Source organism: Alosa sapidissima, chromosome 15, assembly GCF_018492685.1.
Source record: "Alosa sapidissima isolate fAloSap1 chromosome 15, fAloSap1.pri, whole genome shotgun sequence".
NCBI classification, from domain to species: domain Eukaryota; kingdom Metazoa; phylum Chordata; class Actinopteri; order Clupeiformes; family Clupeidae; genus Alosa; species Alosa sapidissima.
This window is the reverse complement of record NC_055971.1, coordinates 34,129,028-34,146,700: the sequence shown is the minus strand read 5'-3', so window position 1 is coordinate 34,146,700 and position 17,673 is coordinate 34,129,028. Positions and strand designations below refer to the sequence as shown.

The following is a 17,673-nucleotide window of genomic DNA, read 5'->3' as shown; positions in this document are numbered from 1 at the left end:
CACACACTGAACGCTTCTCCTCTCTCTCTCACACACACAAAAACTGGAAGCCTCTCTCTCTCTCTCACACACACACACACTGGAAGCTTCTCTCTCTCTCTCTCACACACACACACACTGGAAGCTTCTCTCTCACACACACACACTGGAAACTTCTCTCTCTCTCTCACACACACACACTGGAAGCCTCTCTCTCACACACACCGGACGCGTCTTGGTCTCAGAGAGAGTGAGTGGGACGGACACTCAAGGTCACGTGGCATCCATCCCTGTCCCTCAGTATCCATGGCAACAGACTGAGTGATTGCTCTGTGTGTCTTATTTTTAGAGAACCTCAATCTCAGTCCACACACACACACACACACAGAGTTCTTTCCCTCCACATCTTGTTACTCACCCTATGTGTGTGTTTGTGTTTTTAAAATCCTGAATCACAGCCACCTGCCTGTTTTATTCCTTGTTCTGTCTCCACACACACACACACACACACACATAACACACACACACACACACACACACACACACACACACACACACAGGCATTCCAGGCCTGCTGAGTGGGGGGGGGGGGGGATCGGTACAGGGAAAGGTGGTTGTCATGGTTACTCTATATTCTGGCAGCTCCTTACTGGCTCTGACAGACTGTGCTCTCTGTCAGAGAGAAAAAAAACTCTCTCTTTTACTCACACACACACTCACACACACTCTTTCTGCCGCTGCAGTCACAGATGAAAACTTTAATGGATTACGTCCACTGTAGCAGACAGGCACACGTGTGTTTATGGTGTTTTAGCCATTTTGTGCTGACTACTAGTGTCAGAATGTTACTGCTTAGTGTGTGTGTGTGTGTGTGTGTGTGCGGTGTAACACTGAGGAACACACACACACTCACATACACACACTTCCTGTACATTTACAGTATAAAAAACCCTCCCATTCCACTGAGAGAGTGTGTGTGTGAGTGTGAGTGTGTGTCTCAACACTCTCACGGAATAACTGGTCCCTGCTGAAAAAAACAGCCTGACCAGCTAAAGGTGGTTTGCTGGTTGACCAGCTTGTTAACCAGCTTGTTTGACCACCCTATGATGGTTGACCTGCTAGACCAGCAAAACTCTTGCAAAAACATACCTTCAGCTGGTTTTCCCAGCTTATGATGGTAATTCAGCTGGTTTTGCTTCTTGTACCACCTCAAGCTGGTCATTTTAGCTGGTGTTGCTGGTCTACACTGCTGGTTTAACTGGCCATGCCAGCTTATGTTGGTCATTCTAGCAAACCAGCATGACCAGCTTGGCAGGCTGGTCACCAGCATGACCATCTTGCACCAGCTGTATCCCACACGACAGGCTGGTCACACCAGCATGACCAGCTTCCTCAGATGGTCACGCCAGCATATCCAGCTGGTGGCCCAACCAGCTACACCAGCAAAGACCAGCAAGAGCTGGAAGAAAACCAGCAAAGACCAGCTAAAACCAGCTACCAGCATAAGCTGCTTTCTAGCTGTTTTTTTCAGCAGGGGTGTGAACACATCACAGGTTGCTGGATACTTGCTCTGTGTGAGTTTGATCAGGCGCTACGAACATGGTCTGCACACACAGACAGTCCCACAGGCAGATTACATTACACAGAGCCATACACGGCTCTGACATTACACTGCCTATGCTGCCACCTAGTGGTTAAATGCAGAACTACTGCTGCTGAGCTGAGGAATGTCTGTGTAAATGTCATGCATTATAAGGGGTGGGATATGTGTAGACAACGGCCATATTGGCGTTACAAACTAACATGCATTTCTATGGATGATTTTTTTAAATGCTGTGTCTCCTCATTAGAAAGTCTCTGCTTACGCGCCATGAAGCCAGTTACGCTCTTTGGGAGGAGCTACTCTAAGATCTGGGCGTGTCTTACGTAATCAACTCTTGTGCGCATTCTGCCACTGACTTAAGCACCTGTCCAGCTGCGCGTTCCTGAGGCCTGTATTAAGGTCGAGCGCCACTACAAGGTGAAACAGCAGATTGCTCGATGTTGGCAGTAGGCCTAGTTCTAAATACATGTAGGTTACACAGAACGTTACAAATTAACATTACAGTATCAAATATGGGGTGCTTAATATTCTGAGACGACTTCATGCCCCCCCCCCCCCCCCCCCCCCCCCATTACAGTGTCACACGGTGGCATATTTCCTGACATTACCTTATCCATGAGGCTACATTATTAAATAGTGAAAACCACGTTATAATCACCTGGTTTGGATATTGGAGCTTACAGACTGTAACCTGGCAATAGCCAGATGAATTTCGCTCCGCCTAGCTCCACTCATCCATCTGGAACCGATCCATTGAAGTGTTGCTTCAGAAGGCTGGGCCTAATCAAAAAATGCTTGCATATGATTGAATAAGCCACTTGTCCGTCATCTATTGACGTGCTACTTCAACCACTCACATCGAAGCCAACCCGTGACTCTAATAACAGACTCACAGTCGCTTCTACGCTATGTCACATCTATGAAACTCCCGCCCTGCGTCCTGATTGGCTAAACCATAAAGTTGGTTGGAGAAATCCCTCTCAATGGAAGAGGTCCCAGATGGATGTGAGTGAAGCTAGGCGGAGCTAAGCGGAACGACATTCATCTGGCTAGGGTCAGGTTATACAGACTGTGCATCTTCAGTTTTAACTTGACGTGAAGTCATAATCCCAGAGCCTACTGTACTTCATTCGAATCTGTCCATTTCTTTCCAACTTAATCGATGGTGACACATGACTTATGACAGAAAACCGGTAGGCGCAAGTGAAAGCTAACCAGCCTGTTTTTTTGTGAATGTTCGTGCCGCCCTCCACACACACACACACACTCTACTTGAGTGCCCTCCAAGAAGATACGGCTGCCCATTTAGCCCACATGACTGACACATATATTGCCATACTTTTAATTATATTAAAATTAATTATATTAAATTAATATAATTAATATATAATTATACATTAATATAATTAATTAATAACAGAATTTGCTGTGTACCACTCTGGCAGTATAATACGTATATGTGTGTGTATTTTTGCATCAAGTCAAGTTTATTTATATAGCGCATTTCATACACAGAGGTCATTCAATGTGCTTTACATAAACAAAAGCAAACAGGAATAGCTAATTAAAGCATAGAAGGGCAATATAGTCAAAGAATAGTTTAAAAAGTAACAAATAAAAAGAGAGCATAAAATGTGCAGGGTAATAGTAAATAGAAGCATAAAAGGGCAATAGTTTAGCTGTTTAAAAAGTAATCATTAAAAGACATAACACAACATAGAATGATTACTCAGTGATAATGATCCCAGTCAAACACCCAGTGGACAGCAGCACTGTGGAGATTCTTGAAGCAGTCCTAAACATCTCACTCAAGGAGTGTGTGTGTGTGTGTGTGTGTGTGTGTTGTCCACCAGACTCACTTGTGAGTGTCCAGAGAGAGCAGCTGTGCTCCTGGGTCCTGCTGGGCTTTGTGTCTGAGGTGCAGCTCTGCAGCATCTGAGTGGGAGCTGCTAGTGGAGGCTGCTGCTGCTGCTGGACTCTCCTTTCTGAAGGTACACCTATTCACTCTAGAAGACCATTAATAATAATGTGTTAACACTCATTAGTTTCTCCAGTGGGCACACTATAAAATGCACACACTTACACATTTTCATTTTTTGGGAAAGTAAAAAACAAAAGGTCAAAGAGTTGTGGTGCCTGTTGAGTGCAAAATATTTACTTTGCACTAGCTTTATATGCTCATGTTGCACTAGCTTTAAGTATGCTCATGTTGCACTAGCTTTACGTATGCTCATGTTGCACTACTGTAGCTTTAAGTATGCTCATGTTGCACTACTGTAGCTTTAAGTATGCTCATGTTGCACTAGCTATAAGTATGCTCATGTTACACTAGCTTTAAGTGTGCTCATGTTGCACTAGCTATAAATATGCTCATGTTGCACTAGCTATAAGTATGCTCATGTTGCACTAGCTTTAGGTATGCTCATGTTGCACTTTAAGTATGCTCATGTTGCACTTTAAGTATGCTCATGTTGCACTAGCTTCAAGTATGCTCATGTTGCACTAGCTTTAAGTACAGCGGGGAAAATAAGTATTGAACACGTCAACATTTTTTTCAGTAAGTATACTTCCAATGAGTCTATTTGCATGAAATTTTCACCAGACATTAGTATTAACTCAGATAATCCACCCATATAAAAAAATCCAAACATTAAAGTCCATAGGTAGAGTTATGTGCAATAAAGTGGAATGACACAGAAAAAAAAAGTATTGAACACGCCTGCTGAAATTTCTTAAATACTTTGTGGAAAAGCCTTTATTCGTAATGACAGCTTTAAGGCATTTCCTGTATGATGAAACTAATCAGATATCACAGTATTCTGGTGTGAGTTTGGCCCATTCTTTTAAACAGATAGTCCTTTAATATTGAAGATTTCAGGGGTCCCTGTTGTGAATCCTGATCTTTAGTTAACTTCCAAAACTGTTCAATTGAATTAAAGTCAGGGCCTTGATTTCCTTTCTCTAAAACCAATTGAGTATTTCGTTTGCTGAATGGTTTGGATCATTGTCCTGCTGGAAGGTCTAGCCATGTCTCATCCTCATCATCCTGGTGGATGTAAAGATTCTTCCGGAACAAAATGACTCCATTCATCATTCCTTCAACTGTATGAAGTCTGCTAGTACCATGAGATGAAAAACAGCCCACACCATGATGCCACCACCTCCAAACCTCACTGTTGGTAGGGTATTTTTAGGGTGATGCACAGTGCCATTTCTCCTCCAAATATGGTGTGTAGTATGACATCCGAAAAGTTACATTTTTAACCAGAATGCATTCTCTCAGTATTTCACAGGATTGTTCAAATGTTGTGTAGCAAACTTTCAACGAGCTTTGACATGTTTTTCTTCAGCAATAGAGTCATGCGGGATGAGCGTGCATAGAGGCCATGGCGGTGGAGTGCATTACCTATGATTTTCTCTGTAACAATTGTACCTGCTGCCTCCAAATCTTTCTGGAGCTTTCTCAGAGTGGTCCTTGGCTCTTCTGACTATCCTTCTGACTTCCTGGTCAGAAATCTTGCAAGGAGATCCTGTACATGGTCAGTTGATGATGCAGTGATGTTCCTTCCACTTGCAGATAATGGCTCCAATACTGCTTGCTGGATGATTCTGAAGTTTTGAAGTGCATCTGTAACCAGTTCCATTAATATGTTTTGCAACAATAAGGTTGCAAAGATTTTGGGAGAGCTCTTTGCTTTTACCCATCATGACATGTTTCTTGTGTGACACCTTGCTAACAAAAACCTTTTTATAGCCCACCAGTATGTACTAACCCAGCTTAAATCAATGTGTACAGATAGGAGGGATAATTTCTCTAACTACTTATAGATTCCGGTTTGTTCCTTGCCATTCTTTGCGTTTGTGTACTGCTTTTTCTTGGCGTGTTCAATACTTTTTCCCTGTGCCATTCCACTTTTTTACTCATAACACTACTTTTAGACATTAATGTTTGGATTTTTATATATGTGTGGATTACCTAAGTTAATACTAATGTCTGGTGAAAATTTAATGTGAATAGCCTCACTGGAAGTCAGGGCTCCGAAACGGTTCAAGGAACGAAAAGGAAAACCGAAAACGAACGGAATTTTACGAGGAGTGGAAACGGAAACGAAAACAAAATGGTCTTCAACTGTTCCGGAACAGAAACGTTATTCTGAAATCCACAAAACCGGTTAATAACGTTTTTTTTCGTTCTCTATATAACAGCCTAATAATTTGATTTCTGCAGTTTGAAAAAAAAAAACGAATAAATGGACCTTTGGTCCAAATGTGTATATTTTGTCTTGCTGTTGTAATGTAACCTATCCGTCTGCCACTTCGGATCTTAGGCCAGCTCGTAGCGTAGGCTACTGAAACTCATTTGGAAATTGTTTGTAGCCTATGCGTAATAGCCTATTTTGCCTGTCCACGCCTTGTCGTTTTAAAGTCGGGATTTGAAATGTTTGCGCAATTATAACCTATTCTATGTAGAAGAGTTAAACGGGAAATTTGAGATAGGCCTTGTCAGCAACAGACAGGTTCGTTTATAAACAGGGTTGGAATTATAGCGCAAGCCTTTGAAGATCTCCATATGGATAAAACTTAGGCTACAACCAGGTAAGGAGTTTAGCACGTATCCAGAAATATTTTTGATAAGAAATTATTTATAGGCATAGGTTAGGCCTACAGTAAGTCTGTAGGCTATGGGATGGATAGCCCATCTGAATGTTTTTGGATGCCGCCTGTGATTTATTATTTTTGGGCATAGCTACGGTATAGGCTAAATCAAGGGGAAATAATGAGTATGTCTATTCTAAGGTAAAGTCCACAAAAATAGACTTGATAGGCCCGCCAAACACTGCCGGAACTTTAAGAACGAACGATATTTTGCGTTCCGAACCGATTCAGGACCGATATGTTGGTGGCGGAACGCATGCAAGAACGAAAACGTTAAACATTGGCCTACATGAACCGTTCGGAACGGAACGTTTGAAAAATTTTGAATAATTTTGTTTTCAAGCCCTGCTGGAAGTATACTTACTGAAAAAAATGTTGACGTGTTCAATACTTATTTTCCCCGCTGTATGCTCATGTTGCACTAGCTTTAAAGGAGAATTCCGATGTGATATTGACCTCGGAAGTCTACCAATGAAGTATGGAGCTACTTTGAGCCTCGTAATTGGTGTAAAACAGTGATTTATTTGCATGGCTAGGCCGATGCCCGAGGCACTGCAACGAAAAACTGTTGGCAGCATTGGCTAACTAGCGCCAGATTTCTGAGTGCAGGGGACAAGCCGAGGTGAGCTATGAGATACACGTTCACACTCGGTATCATGTTTCAACACACTTTAGGTCAAAATCACACCGGAATTCTCCTTTAAGTATTGTCATGTTGCACTAGCTTTAAGTATGCTCATGTTGCACTAGCTTTAAGTGTGCTCATGTTGCACTAGCTATAAGTATTGTCATGTTGCACTAGATATAAGTGTGCTCATGTTGCACTAGCTATAAGTATGCTCATGTTGCACTAGCTTTAAGTGTATCGTACAATATAAAGTTCGTACCCTTGGCAGCAATAGTGCTGACTTGCGAAGACAAGACCGAACAACGATCCTTTCATAATGCCACCTGTGGGTTTGAAGTTTCCAAATGTTGTGTCAGCATCTAAGGAGGGGTATAAATGTTGGTGTTCAACATTGTTCTGGAGTGCGATCGTGCGATCTACTCTGGCTTTGTGCTTTGTAGTCATTAAAGGAATTTTGCACGGAACTCTGCCGGACTTTTGCGCCTTCTTTTTGGGATAAGTTTTTATAATTGTGTATTTTTGTTACGTTGTAGACAAGATATTTGGACTTAATTTCTGGCCCGAGTCTGAATATCTGCTACGACAGAAATGAATTTGAATATGCACATGGCTCCACACTTATTGAATAGTAAAGCTTTTAACAAAGGACTCAAACAATGGCTAAAGTCTAAACAACAGTGCTCACATGAATAGTCCCTTAACCCTTAGCCGATTGACTGCTTGCTCAGATTACCTTTGCTCTGTATCCTATTTATGTTCCTTACATTGAAAATTGCTTGTATTTCTCTGATTTCTTTTTTCCTTTCTGTTTTTTTTTCTATCTTTGTCTGGTTTTTCCTCTTTCCTTTGTTGAGATTTTAATTGCTCTTTTCAAAAGCCGCCGATGGACAAGTGTTGCGAATTAGCACCTGTGCTAAAACACTCAAACAATGCATCTGGGTTGTCCAATGTAATTGCTATGTCCATATCAAATAAACATTATTATTAATAATAATAATAATAATAATATGTCCTAATTTGCATAGGCAGAAACACCATTCATATGTATGACAAATACATAGGCCCAATCTTCATCCAATCATCCTACTGCCAATAGGTGATGGCATTGCTGCTTTTAGACTGGCTTCTAACCTGAAATCTGCCTGGCTTGGTAGTACCTGCCAGGGGTATAACCCCCGCCGCCTCCCCACCACGACAAGGTAGCAACAACAGGGGAGATTTTTTTTTTTTTTTAGTTTTTCTTTTTAAAGTTTTTTTTAAATGTTTTTCTGGATCCTAGACCCCTTCTCTGTGGCTCTTGGTTCTGGCACCCCCCCAGTTCCTGGTTTGTTCTTTGCTTAGTCAAGTCAAGTCAAGTTTATTTATATAGCGCATTTCATACACAGAGGTCATTCAATGTGCTTTACATAAACAAAACCAAACAATAATAACAAATAAAAGCATAGAAGGGCAATATAGTCAAAGAATAGTTAAAAGGTAAAGATCATTATAAAAAGAAAACATAAAACACAAGGTAAAATCATTTCAAAATAAAGAATAATTAGTAAGCAAAAACAAAGGCAAAAGTAGTAAAAAAGTAATAAAAGACAAGGTAGAATAATTATCAAGGCAGATTTCGAATTTGTAACTCGGCACAGTTAGCAGAAAGCATCTGAGATCAGTTTGGTCTTAAGTCTAGATTTAAAACTGGCTACAGTTGGGGCCTTTTTAATGTCATCCGAAAGTTGGTTCCACAGCTGAGCCGCATAGCAGCTAAAAGCTGCTTCACCATGTTTAGTTCTAACTGTAGGTTTTACTAACAGGTTTTTCACCTGGGACCTGAGGGGACGAGAAGGTGTGTACTGCTGAAGCATGTCCGATAGGTATTTAGGTCCTGCTCCATTTGTAAGTGTCTGAGAGAGCGCTCCATCCTCTTCTTGCTCATATTTAAGTTGATCTGAGAGAGCGCTCCATCCTCTTCTTGCTCATATTTAAGTTGATCTGAGAGAGCGCTCCATCCTCTTCTTGCTCATATTTAAGTTGATCTGAGAGAGCGCTCCATCCTCCTCTTGCAGTTGTCATCTAGAAGGGGCTCCTTAAGGTTGAGTTCATCTGAAAAGACATTTCTGCAGTTTAAACCTCATGTTCATGAACTCCCAGAGCTATAGCACTATAGGACTACGACAAGTCACAAAGATAATAATGCCGTATCTCTATACATTGAGATAATAATGCCGTATATATCTATACATTGAGAATAATGCCGTATCTCTATACATTGAGATAATAATGCCGTATCTATACATTGTGAGGCTGTAAACTGTCTGTACTGTGAAAAATTGTGATCACCTCCCTGTCTGACACAACCACAATGTTTGTGGGAGCTTCTAATACCGTGTGCAGATCCTTCAGTTTGAGTTTTGATCTGGTAGAGTTGTTGAACAGGGATTGATACATGAGGCCCTGTTTGCTTACGATCTGCACAGATGTGCAAAGGCCAATGAATAAAGTGTTGCTTAATCAAATATGACGTAAGTGAAACCAAATCTGTGACTGCTAGGATGTTGCAAAGCTTGTCAGGTACATCAACAATTCTGAACCGGCTCGGATGTTGATGAACACTCTGACAGGACATCAACTCAAGTTATATCAGAGTTCTAAGTTCTGTTGTGTGTTACAGTGTTCTCACCTGGACCGCAAATTAGCCTTACGTGAGAACACCATGCTCAATCAACACACTGTTTAGTAAACACATTATTTACCCGTCCGTGTTGATTTATAACTTTAAGTGATAAGTTAACTCACCGATTACCCGTCTGTGTTGATTTATAACTTTATGTGACAAGTTAACTCACCGATTACCCGTCTGTGTTGATTTATAACTTTATGTGAGAAGTTAACTCACCGATTAGCCGTCTGTGTTTTTATGTGAGAAGTTAACTCACCGATTAGCCGTCTGTGTTTTTATGTGAGAAGTTAACTCACCGATTAGCCGTCTGTGTTGACTGCTGAGGATGGTTGCACTTCACAGACAGAAAGGGAGGTCAGCAGAATAAAAGGCAACAACTGCTGCTATGAATTTGAACTTATTCATTTGACATCAATGTGTTATATGTGTGGTCAGTTATGTAGAATGTACTTATATGAGTGTGTTAATATTCTGCAATCATTCATTCATTTGTAAATATATGTATATATTGATGTAATATCATTAATTACATTTAAAAAACAACAACAAATTATGTTCTCACCGTGAATATGAGTTGTGATGTTCACGTCTCTCTGGACTTGGTTATGGGACACTGAAGGAGCCACCACAGTCTGACTGCTGCTCCGACCTGAAACATTTACATTCAATAAATGAATACAATCACCAGTCTATTACAGTCACACACACAATCATCAGTCTATTACAATCACACACACACACACACACACCAGTCTATTACAGTCACACACACACACACGATCACCAGTCTATTACAGCCACACACACACAATCACCAGTCTATTACAATCACACACACACACACATAAAATCACCAGTCTATTACAATCACACACACACAATCACCAGTCTATCACACACACACACACACACACCAGTCTATTACAGTCACACACACAGTCACCATCACCAGTGTTTCTGTGTGTGTGAGTACACATTTTTTTATATAACTTATATTTTAAGTCATTATTTTTTAAATAAAATGTTGTTTGTTTATTATTGTAATCAGTGGCAAAGTACTCAATCATGTTACATTTTTGTATGATTTGCAAAGAAATTTCGCAAAGATCTCGTTGATCATATCCGTAGTTGTTGTAGGCCTACTGTAACTTTACATTTCATTTCTGGTAGGGCAGTGACGTCACTGCCCTGAAGAAATTGAACAGCGCCTGCTGTTTGTCTATGTAAATCTGTCGACCGATAATGGAACTGCAGCTAGAGCGCGGTTAGTAGAAGGTCGGGTGGGCAGATCATGCCACTGCCCACCCTATACGACATCAGAACTTACTGCCTACTGTAGGTAGTAGCCTATGCCTACTGTATTATTACGAAGTTTGTGAGGTCAGGCAGACAGTTGAAAAATGGCGAGTGAACAGCGTGTGTGCAATAGTGTGGAGTTTCTCTTAAAGAACTTATTCGAAAGACTCGAGTTTGTAGTTAACTTAGCTATCAAAGACCTAGGACCTGATCAGCCCGACATTAACATCGTATACCAACAAACAAAGGACAAGAGTCGGTCATTTAATCGGACATTTTCACGTTCGTGGTAGGCCATATGTCTGATAAGAAGCTCTGGTTGTCCTGAACACAATAAAATGTTCTGTTTTCCATGCCTGCTTTTCCGATCTTCTGGGAGACAAGGGGATGTTTGGAGTAGGCTAGTGTAGGTGTGTGTGACATGACATGAGGCTAGCATTTGAGTTGTGCAAATTCAGGGTACCCCCAGAATTGTCAGACCTAAATTTAAGACTTTTTAAGACCTTTTTAATACCACTTCAGATGAAATGTAATACCTACATCGCACCCATTCGGATAGAATAAATAATATCAAAGGTAAGATTAAACCTCAAATAATTGCTATTTAAGTGTTTGAACATGCCAACATGAACATGACAGCAGTGCAGTGGCAACACAAAGATTTGTCGCGGTAGTAACGTGACTGAATGTCCTGCTTCATGGACAAATTTACACGGAATAGAACCTAGTTGATTTCATAGAACCTAGTTGATTAAAGTGGAAAAAAACTACTTTTTTCAGGCCATAAGTCATACGTTGTTCATATCTACCTATAGAGATAGCACCCCTTTTGCAGTCGCGACCTATTGGTTTTTAATGTACAAAAAGATGCAAACAGCAAAGTAAAGCACCAAATAAACACCAAAACGAGGCTACAGGGTACTCGTAAGTTACTATATAATTAATGCCACCTACAGGTGAATGCATAGAACATAACAATCCTATGGTTTGTGTACCCTGTAGCCTCGTTTTAGCCGCCAATGGCCGCCATGTGAATAAGGCGAATTGAGAGTGTTCTTGATTGAGATTGAGTTTTCCTGATGAACAAAACAATATTTCAATATCATCCCTGACCATTGCTGATTAGCCATTGCTGTTCTTTTCTACTGCAGCAATATTGTAGCAAGGATTTAACTTACACTCTTATTTAATTACTTCAGGCCAAAAGTATTTAAAGGGGAGATTTTTTTTCTTGTTAATATGCAATTCAACACCAAGTAAAATCTATAAAATCAAGTTTGCAAGACTTCACATTTCCTCATCAAAGTAACGAATCAGAACAGTCTAGATATTGTTCATATTTCCATTTGTTGCCTCATCCGCATCTAATGAAAACATGGTAATTTTGAGTTTTACAGACAACTCAGTTTTCCAATGAGCAGCAATACTGTGTGTGCTCATGCAGGAGGTCTGCGCATCTGATAAAGACAATCTGGAGAGGGCGCTTTTGTCTTCAGCAACAGATTGTATAAGGTTGACAAGAGGTTGCGATATGGTGAGGGACAGGTCGTGTTGCGCTATGAAAGAACATGCCTACTTAGCGCAAAAACGGTCAGCCATAGATAAACGTACACAAATCATGACGCTAATATGCGAGGTTCTGGTAGGCCTACTGGTTATGGTTTTGTGCTATACATTAATAATAGCAAAGTTTTAAGTTGACTATTTTAATTGCATGGTTATTTTTTGTCAACATACGCTCACAACCTACTGTCGTTAAAAGTGAGGCCTAAGCAAAATAGGCTACAAGGCTGTCTGTGCGTCATAAACACGACTGATCCCCTTACTCAACATAAAATAATAATGTCGCGAACTGTGAACACGCTCAGTCAAAACCTTCCGTCGCAAATTGTGAAAAACATTGTTGTACATGTCATAACAGACGGAAGGCATAGGCTACGGTTTATATTGCGTCACTTTACACATAATGTTAGTTCCATTGATTAAAAACTGTAACAATAATAGTACATCGGGTGGCATAGCAGGTTATCTGTTCAAGTCATAGGTGACACCCAAAATGAATGACCTCCCCTGACAAGAGTTCGCGATAGTAAGAAATTGTCTACATTGATGCATGGAAAGAACACAGCCTCCGAATTCGCACATAGAGCTCACAATAGCATATCCAAAAAAGTTAAACGGATTGGGCAACCTCATCAGCTGTCTCGATTGTGTCAGACCGTCCTCCAGACGTGTTCTTTTTTTTTTTTTTAAGCAACCGCCCCAGGCCAATGAGACAAGCGTGTAGCTACAACATAAACAAAGCGAAACTCATGGCTGACGTATCTTCTTGAGCGATCTCTGATTGAGACACAGAAAGTTCTCAAGAACACTATAGGTCTTTAAACATTTACCATCACACACATTCATTCATCGGACCTAATATTTGTAGTTGCCTTAAAAAAAGGAAAAGAAAAGGTGATAGACCCCCCCCCCCCCCCTATTTTGTTTTCTCACCGGATCTGCATCGATCTCAAATATGACATTTCTAAAATCAAATTGACGGAAATCCGTCGTACGACGGACAACTTTAATCCTTGTGATTTACGCTACGTGAGGATATTAGACTAAATCTACTGATCATTTGAAAAATTAAGACCTCCGTGAAAAAATTCCAGACTTTGAGGTGAAATTCAATACTTTTTAAGGCCTTAATTTAGGAAAATGAAATTTAATACTTTTTAATACTTTTAAGACTCCGCGGGTACCCTGAAATTAGCCATGCTGGGGAAAGCTAATATTGCAGCACAACTCGATGAGGGCTACACTGTAAGTGCGAAATCGTGTACGAGTTTGTTCACCTGAGAGTGACACAGATAAAGTAAGGCTGATTGCACAGACATTTGATGGGGCTAGTGTCATGAGAGGAGCATCTGGTGGAGTGCGTAAGAAAGTACAAGACGTGTAGGCTACCCTAATTGCTATGCACATCAATTGAACCTGGTGATAGAAAAGGCTGCGTCAGCAGCATCCTCAGTGCGTGTCTTCTTCTCGGATTTTTATAGTTTCTCCGCTTTTTTCACAAGATCTCCGAAAAGATTTAAAAGCTTATTTTGGAGTGTTTCGAAATAATTGAAACATCTGGAGATTTTAATACAATCTCAGTTAGAGAGGCTAAAGGGTTTTCTCGAATGCTCTTAGATCCCGAGTTTTTATTCCTTAGACCTGTTCTAAGATCATGCCCCGTGTAGATGTGCTCTATGCACAGCTGCAGCAAAGAGCAATTGATGCAGTGGAGGCACACAGGGTTACAGACAAGTTTGTGGCCAAAATCAGAACGATAGGCCTACGTGATGTCCCGTGCCTTTGTGCAAAACATACCGGTGTCCAGGATAAGCGCAGGACCGCTTGTAACTTTGCGCAAATTGCCTATGAAGTGTGTGACAATCATAGTTACCGCCACCGACAGATTTTCATTCACTGGCCATTTGTCTGCCGCCATCCTATTTGATAGTTCAAGCTTCTTCAAATTTTCCAAATCATTCCCCAAGGAGCTCTTGAAAAAAACTGCCCTTTTACGTGTATGTGTCACTTAATATTAATTTCTATACAAACCACGGTGGACACGCAAGCACTCATTCATACACACAGAATATTTACCTTTTTAATGAATAGCCTACTTTTAATTTACTCTTTAAAGTTGAGCTGGCTCTTGAACACAATAATTTCGTTACTTATAATTTATTTTATGAGTAGGCTAGGCCTACATGACAATAAACAACTTAAACTTGACTATGAGAGCTGAGTGGTGTAAGGCGGCGTGAAGCCTATACACTTGGAGCTCTAGTGGAATTTTGATTTCGCAACGAATTCTCGGTTATTTGTTTCCCTCTTGAGTTTTTCCCCCAAAGTAGTTCTCCACTGATCTGAGCTAATGAGCTGATTAGCGGTACCTACACTGTAGCTTTTATTTGTCTGGAATCTCAACATTTTAAACTTCACTTCTTATGAATAAAATAACATTAAGTAGACTAACATAGGTTAATAATGCATGAACAAAACGGTATTTTGACCGCAAGTGGTAACATTATGGAATTCCATTCCCCAGATTTCGCTCATAGCCTAGCCATAGAAAGAAAGAGTCGTAAAAATGAACAAAATCTCCATGGACCGCCCTTGTGCGTCCAGCTGCCGGTGACCTGGAACTATGCCAATTTTTTTTTTCTAAACTTGATCAACAGACTCTGCCCCGTCTATTTGTCAACCCAGGAGCCGCTACTGGTGTGCGTGTGTGTGCATGTGTGCTTATCATCTGTGTTGGTACTTTCAGTGGGAGTACTGTGTGTGTGTGTGTGTGTGTAATAAGGATGCAGTGGTACAGTGTGCCCACAGTTCGGTATGCATCATGGTTTTGGGCCATGACAACGATACAGTTTTGGTATTTTAATATAAAAAAACCCACAGGTTGTTGTTGACAAGCGACAGTGAGAGACTGGCTTGTTTTCTCTAAGAAATGGATGCTCATTGCTGCACTAGGCTACTAGCAATGGATACACTGACAGCAAATAAGCGGCATCATGTTAGAAGTGTCCGATCCAGTTGACTGCATTAGCAAAGTAATGCATGTGGGCTAGTGTTGCTTGGTGTATCGATACTAGAAAGGTATCACGATGCCTTCACGCAAAAAACGATACAATTTACGACGTTTTTAGAATCGATACTTTATTAAAATAATAACGTTCTGTGTCTGTGTGGACTGCTCCCACTCTCCATGCTTCTTGCACGCATCTAGGCAAGTGGGCGTGTCAGGCAGGCAGCGCTGAGTGAGTGAGTGCGCAGCCAACGTCAACAACATAGTTGTTTGCCGACAGTCCTCGGCTTGTGGATAAAACAAAAGGTGAAGTGAATTCTGGAACTCATTCAAAAGCAGTAGGCTACGCATAGAACTTGCAGACATATCCCAACATTTTTAAAGAGTTCAAAGAATGACAGGTTAACGAATAGGCTATAGAAAACACCACTACATGATAAGTTCATCTCTTCAGTTTTAGTCTAGCTTAAGTGTAATGAGTATGGTTTTCTAGGATAAAGCGAACCTTTCTTCATCAGTGAATTTTGACGAGACATAACGACTGATCATAGTGTGCTAACACGATGAAAACGCAATGTTCACGCTAGTATAACATTACCATAACTTGCAAATTATCTATTTAATATTCGGTCAGTACTACTGGTAATCTTTGTCATATGGCATGTAGCAATTTGTTCAATAATTATTGCCCAGATGTAGGATAGGCGACGACCTGCCGCCACTGTTAAAAAAAATCTAGCGGAAACACTGTAATCCATATATGAGTGGGGAAAAAATCTGATGAATTTGTGTCACATACTTTTTGAATGAGAAGCCCTCAAAGGTGATGATGTCTTTTCACATAATGAATTTATAGCCATTTTCAGAGCTTTGCAGAGAGGAAAGTACTGTATTTTCCGGACTATACTGTAAGTCAAAGTTTTTTTCATAGTTTGGCTGGCCCTGCGACTTATAGTCATGTGCGACTTATATATGAAAAAATATATAATTGAACATGTTTTTAAATGTTTATTATTACACGGCTCTTCATAATGCTGAAGAATGCTCCATTCACTTGAATGGGCCTTCCCAACGTTCGGCAGTCTGCTAATTCTCAATAACAGACCGTTGCTAGGTATAACAGACGGCTGTCAAAGAAAATGGGCTTTGTGCTTCTAAGTCAATTCTTTCATATCACTACGCAAGGATTGGAACTTCATTCAAAACTGAAAGCAGACGGTTGATCAGCTGTGTTCTAAAGAATGTTTGATTCAAGTTCAGCGTGTGTTGTTGCGAACTATTTGTTTCTCAGCAAAAGCCATGATGAAACGGTAACAAATAGGCTATAGCCTAGGCTATGTAGGCTAAAGAGTCATATTGTGAAGAGTTTATTGTGTCGTTTTGGTAAGTAGCCGTAGCCTAGAAATCTAGACGCACCCTAGCGGCAGCAAATTACATTTGCTTCCAGGGCTAGTCTAGCAACTCTCCGTTGGCTTGTGAGCTCGAAAAATTAAACTTCTATCAGGCCTATCAAATCGTGTATAGAGTCGTTAGGCGGGCTTAACATAATGATTGATGGCAGAGTTGCAACGGTTTGGCTTGAATTCCCTGCTACTTGAAAACAAAGAAGATGTTGCTCTTGGCCAACAGTGTGACACGAGTTAAGCTTGTTTTAAGATGGCAAAAGTTTGAACTAGCCAACTAGCTCCGCTGGTGGGAAAACGCATGGGACTCAGCGCTGTCCTATTGCGTGCAGAGGGAATTTGAAAGACAATCGATTATCCCGCCCCTCGGACTGAGCACTGCGAACGGTGAGTGCCCAGACCCTACATTTTAATGTGGGTCTGGCTCGTCAGGCTAAAGTAGCCGTGTAATAAGCGGGATAATGTATAGAACACCGGTCATTATCGGGAAATAGGTCCCTTTAGGGCGTAACGGTTCGCCCTGTCGGGACCTATCTCCCGATAATGACCGGCGTTCTGTACATTATCCCTTACTTAACTGACATGAACCCTACATGAAACATTACTGTCTATCCGCTAGAGAGCGCTCTCAAATGCACAAGTTCTGTGCACTTTAAGTCAGAGATTAGTGGTTGCGGGATTGTATTTATAGCCGGGCCTCAGATTCTGACAAATAAAGGCCAGTAATAATTTTGTTTCAATTTAACTAATAAAAGACCTCTTCTTAATATTTTTGGTTGGTTTAATATTGTTGCCAATGAAAATCATTGTCTTACACCATGAGTCTCCAACACATTGCTCTCAAGCTACCAGTTGCATGCCGCCCCCTTC

General features: G+C 40.8%; 1 protein-coding gene across 3 annotated transcripts in view; it reads right to left on the bottom strand.

The window, feature by feature from the left end:
• Positions 1 to 8,677: 8,677 nt before the first annotated feature.
• Positions 8,678 to 17,673, bottom strand: part of LOC121683333 (NACHT, LRR and PYD domains-containing protein 12-like) — a 72,972-nt gene continuing 63,976 nt past the window's right edge. For all 3 annotated transcript variants that reach the window (XM_042062945.1, XM_042062943.1, XM_042062944.1), the window contains exons 14-16: positions 10,097 to 10,183; positions 9,831 to 9,868; positions 8,678 to 8,957 (exon numbers count right to left, since the gene is read on the bottom strand). In XM_042062945.1, coding sequence (XP_041918879.1) covers positions 9,834 to 9,868; positions 10,097 to 10,183 — 122 coding nt within the window. In that variant the 3' untranslated portion in view covers positions 8,678 to 8,957; positions 9,831 to 9,833. The remainder of the gene's footprint in view (positions 8,958 to 9,830; positions 9,869 to 10,096; positions 10,184 to 17,673) is intronic.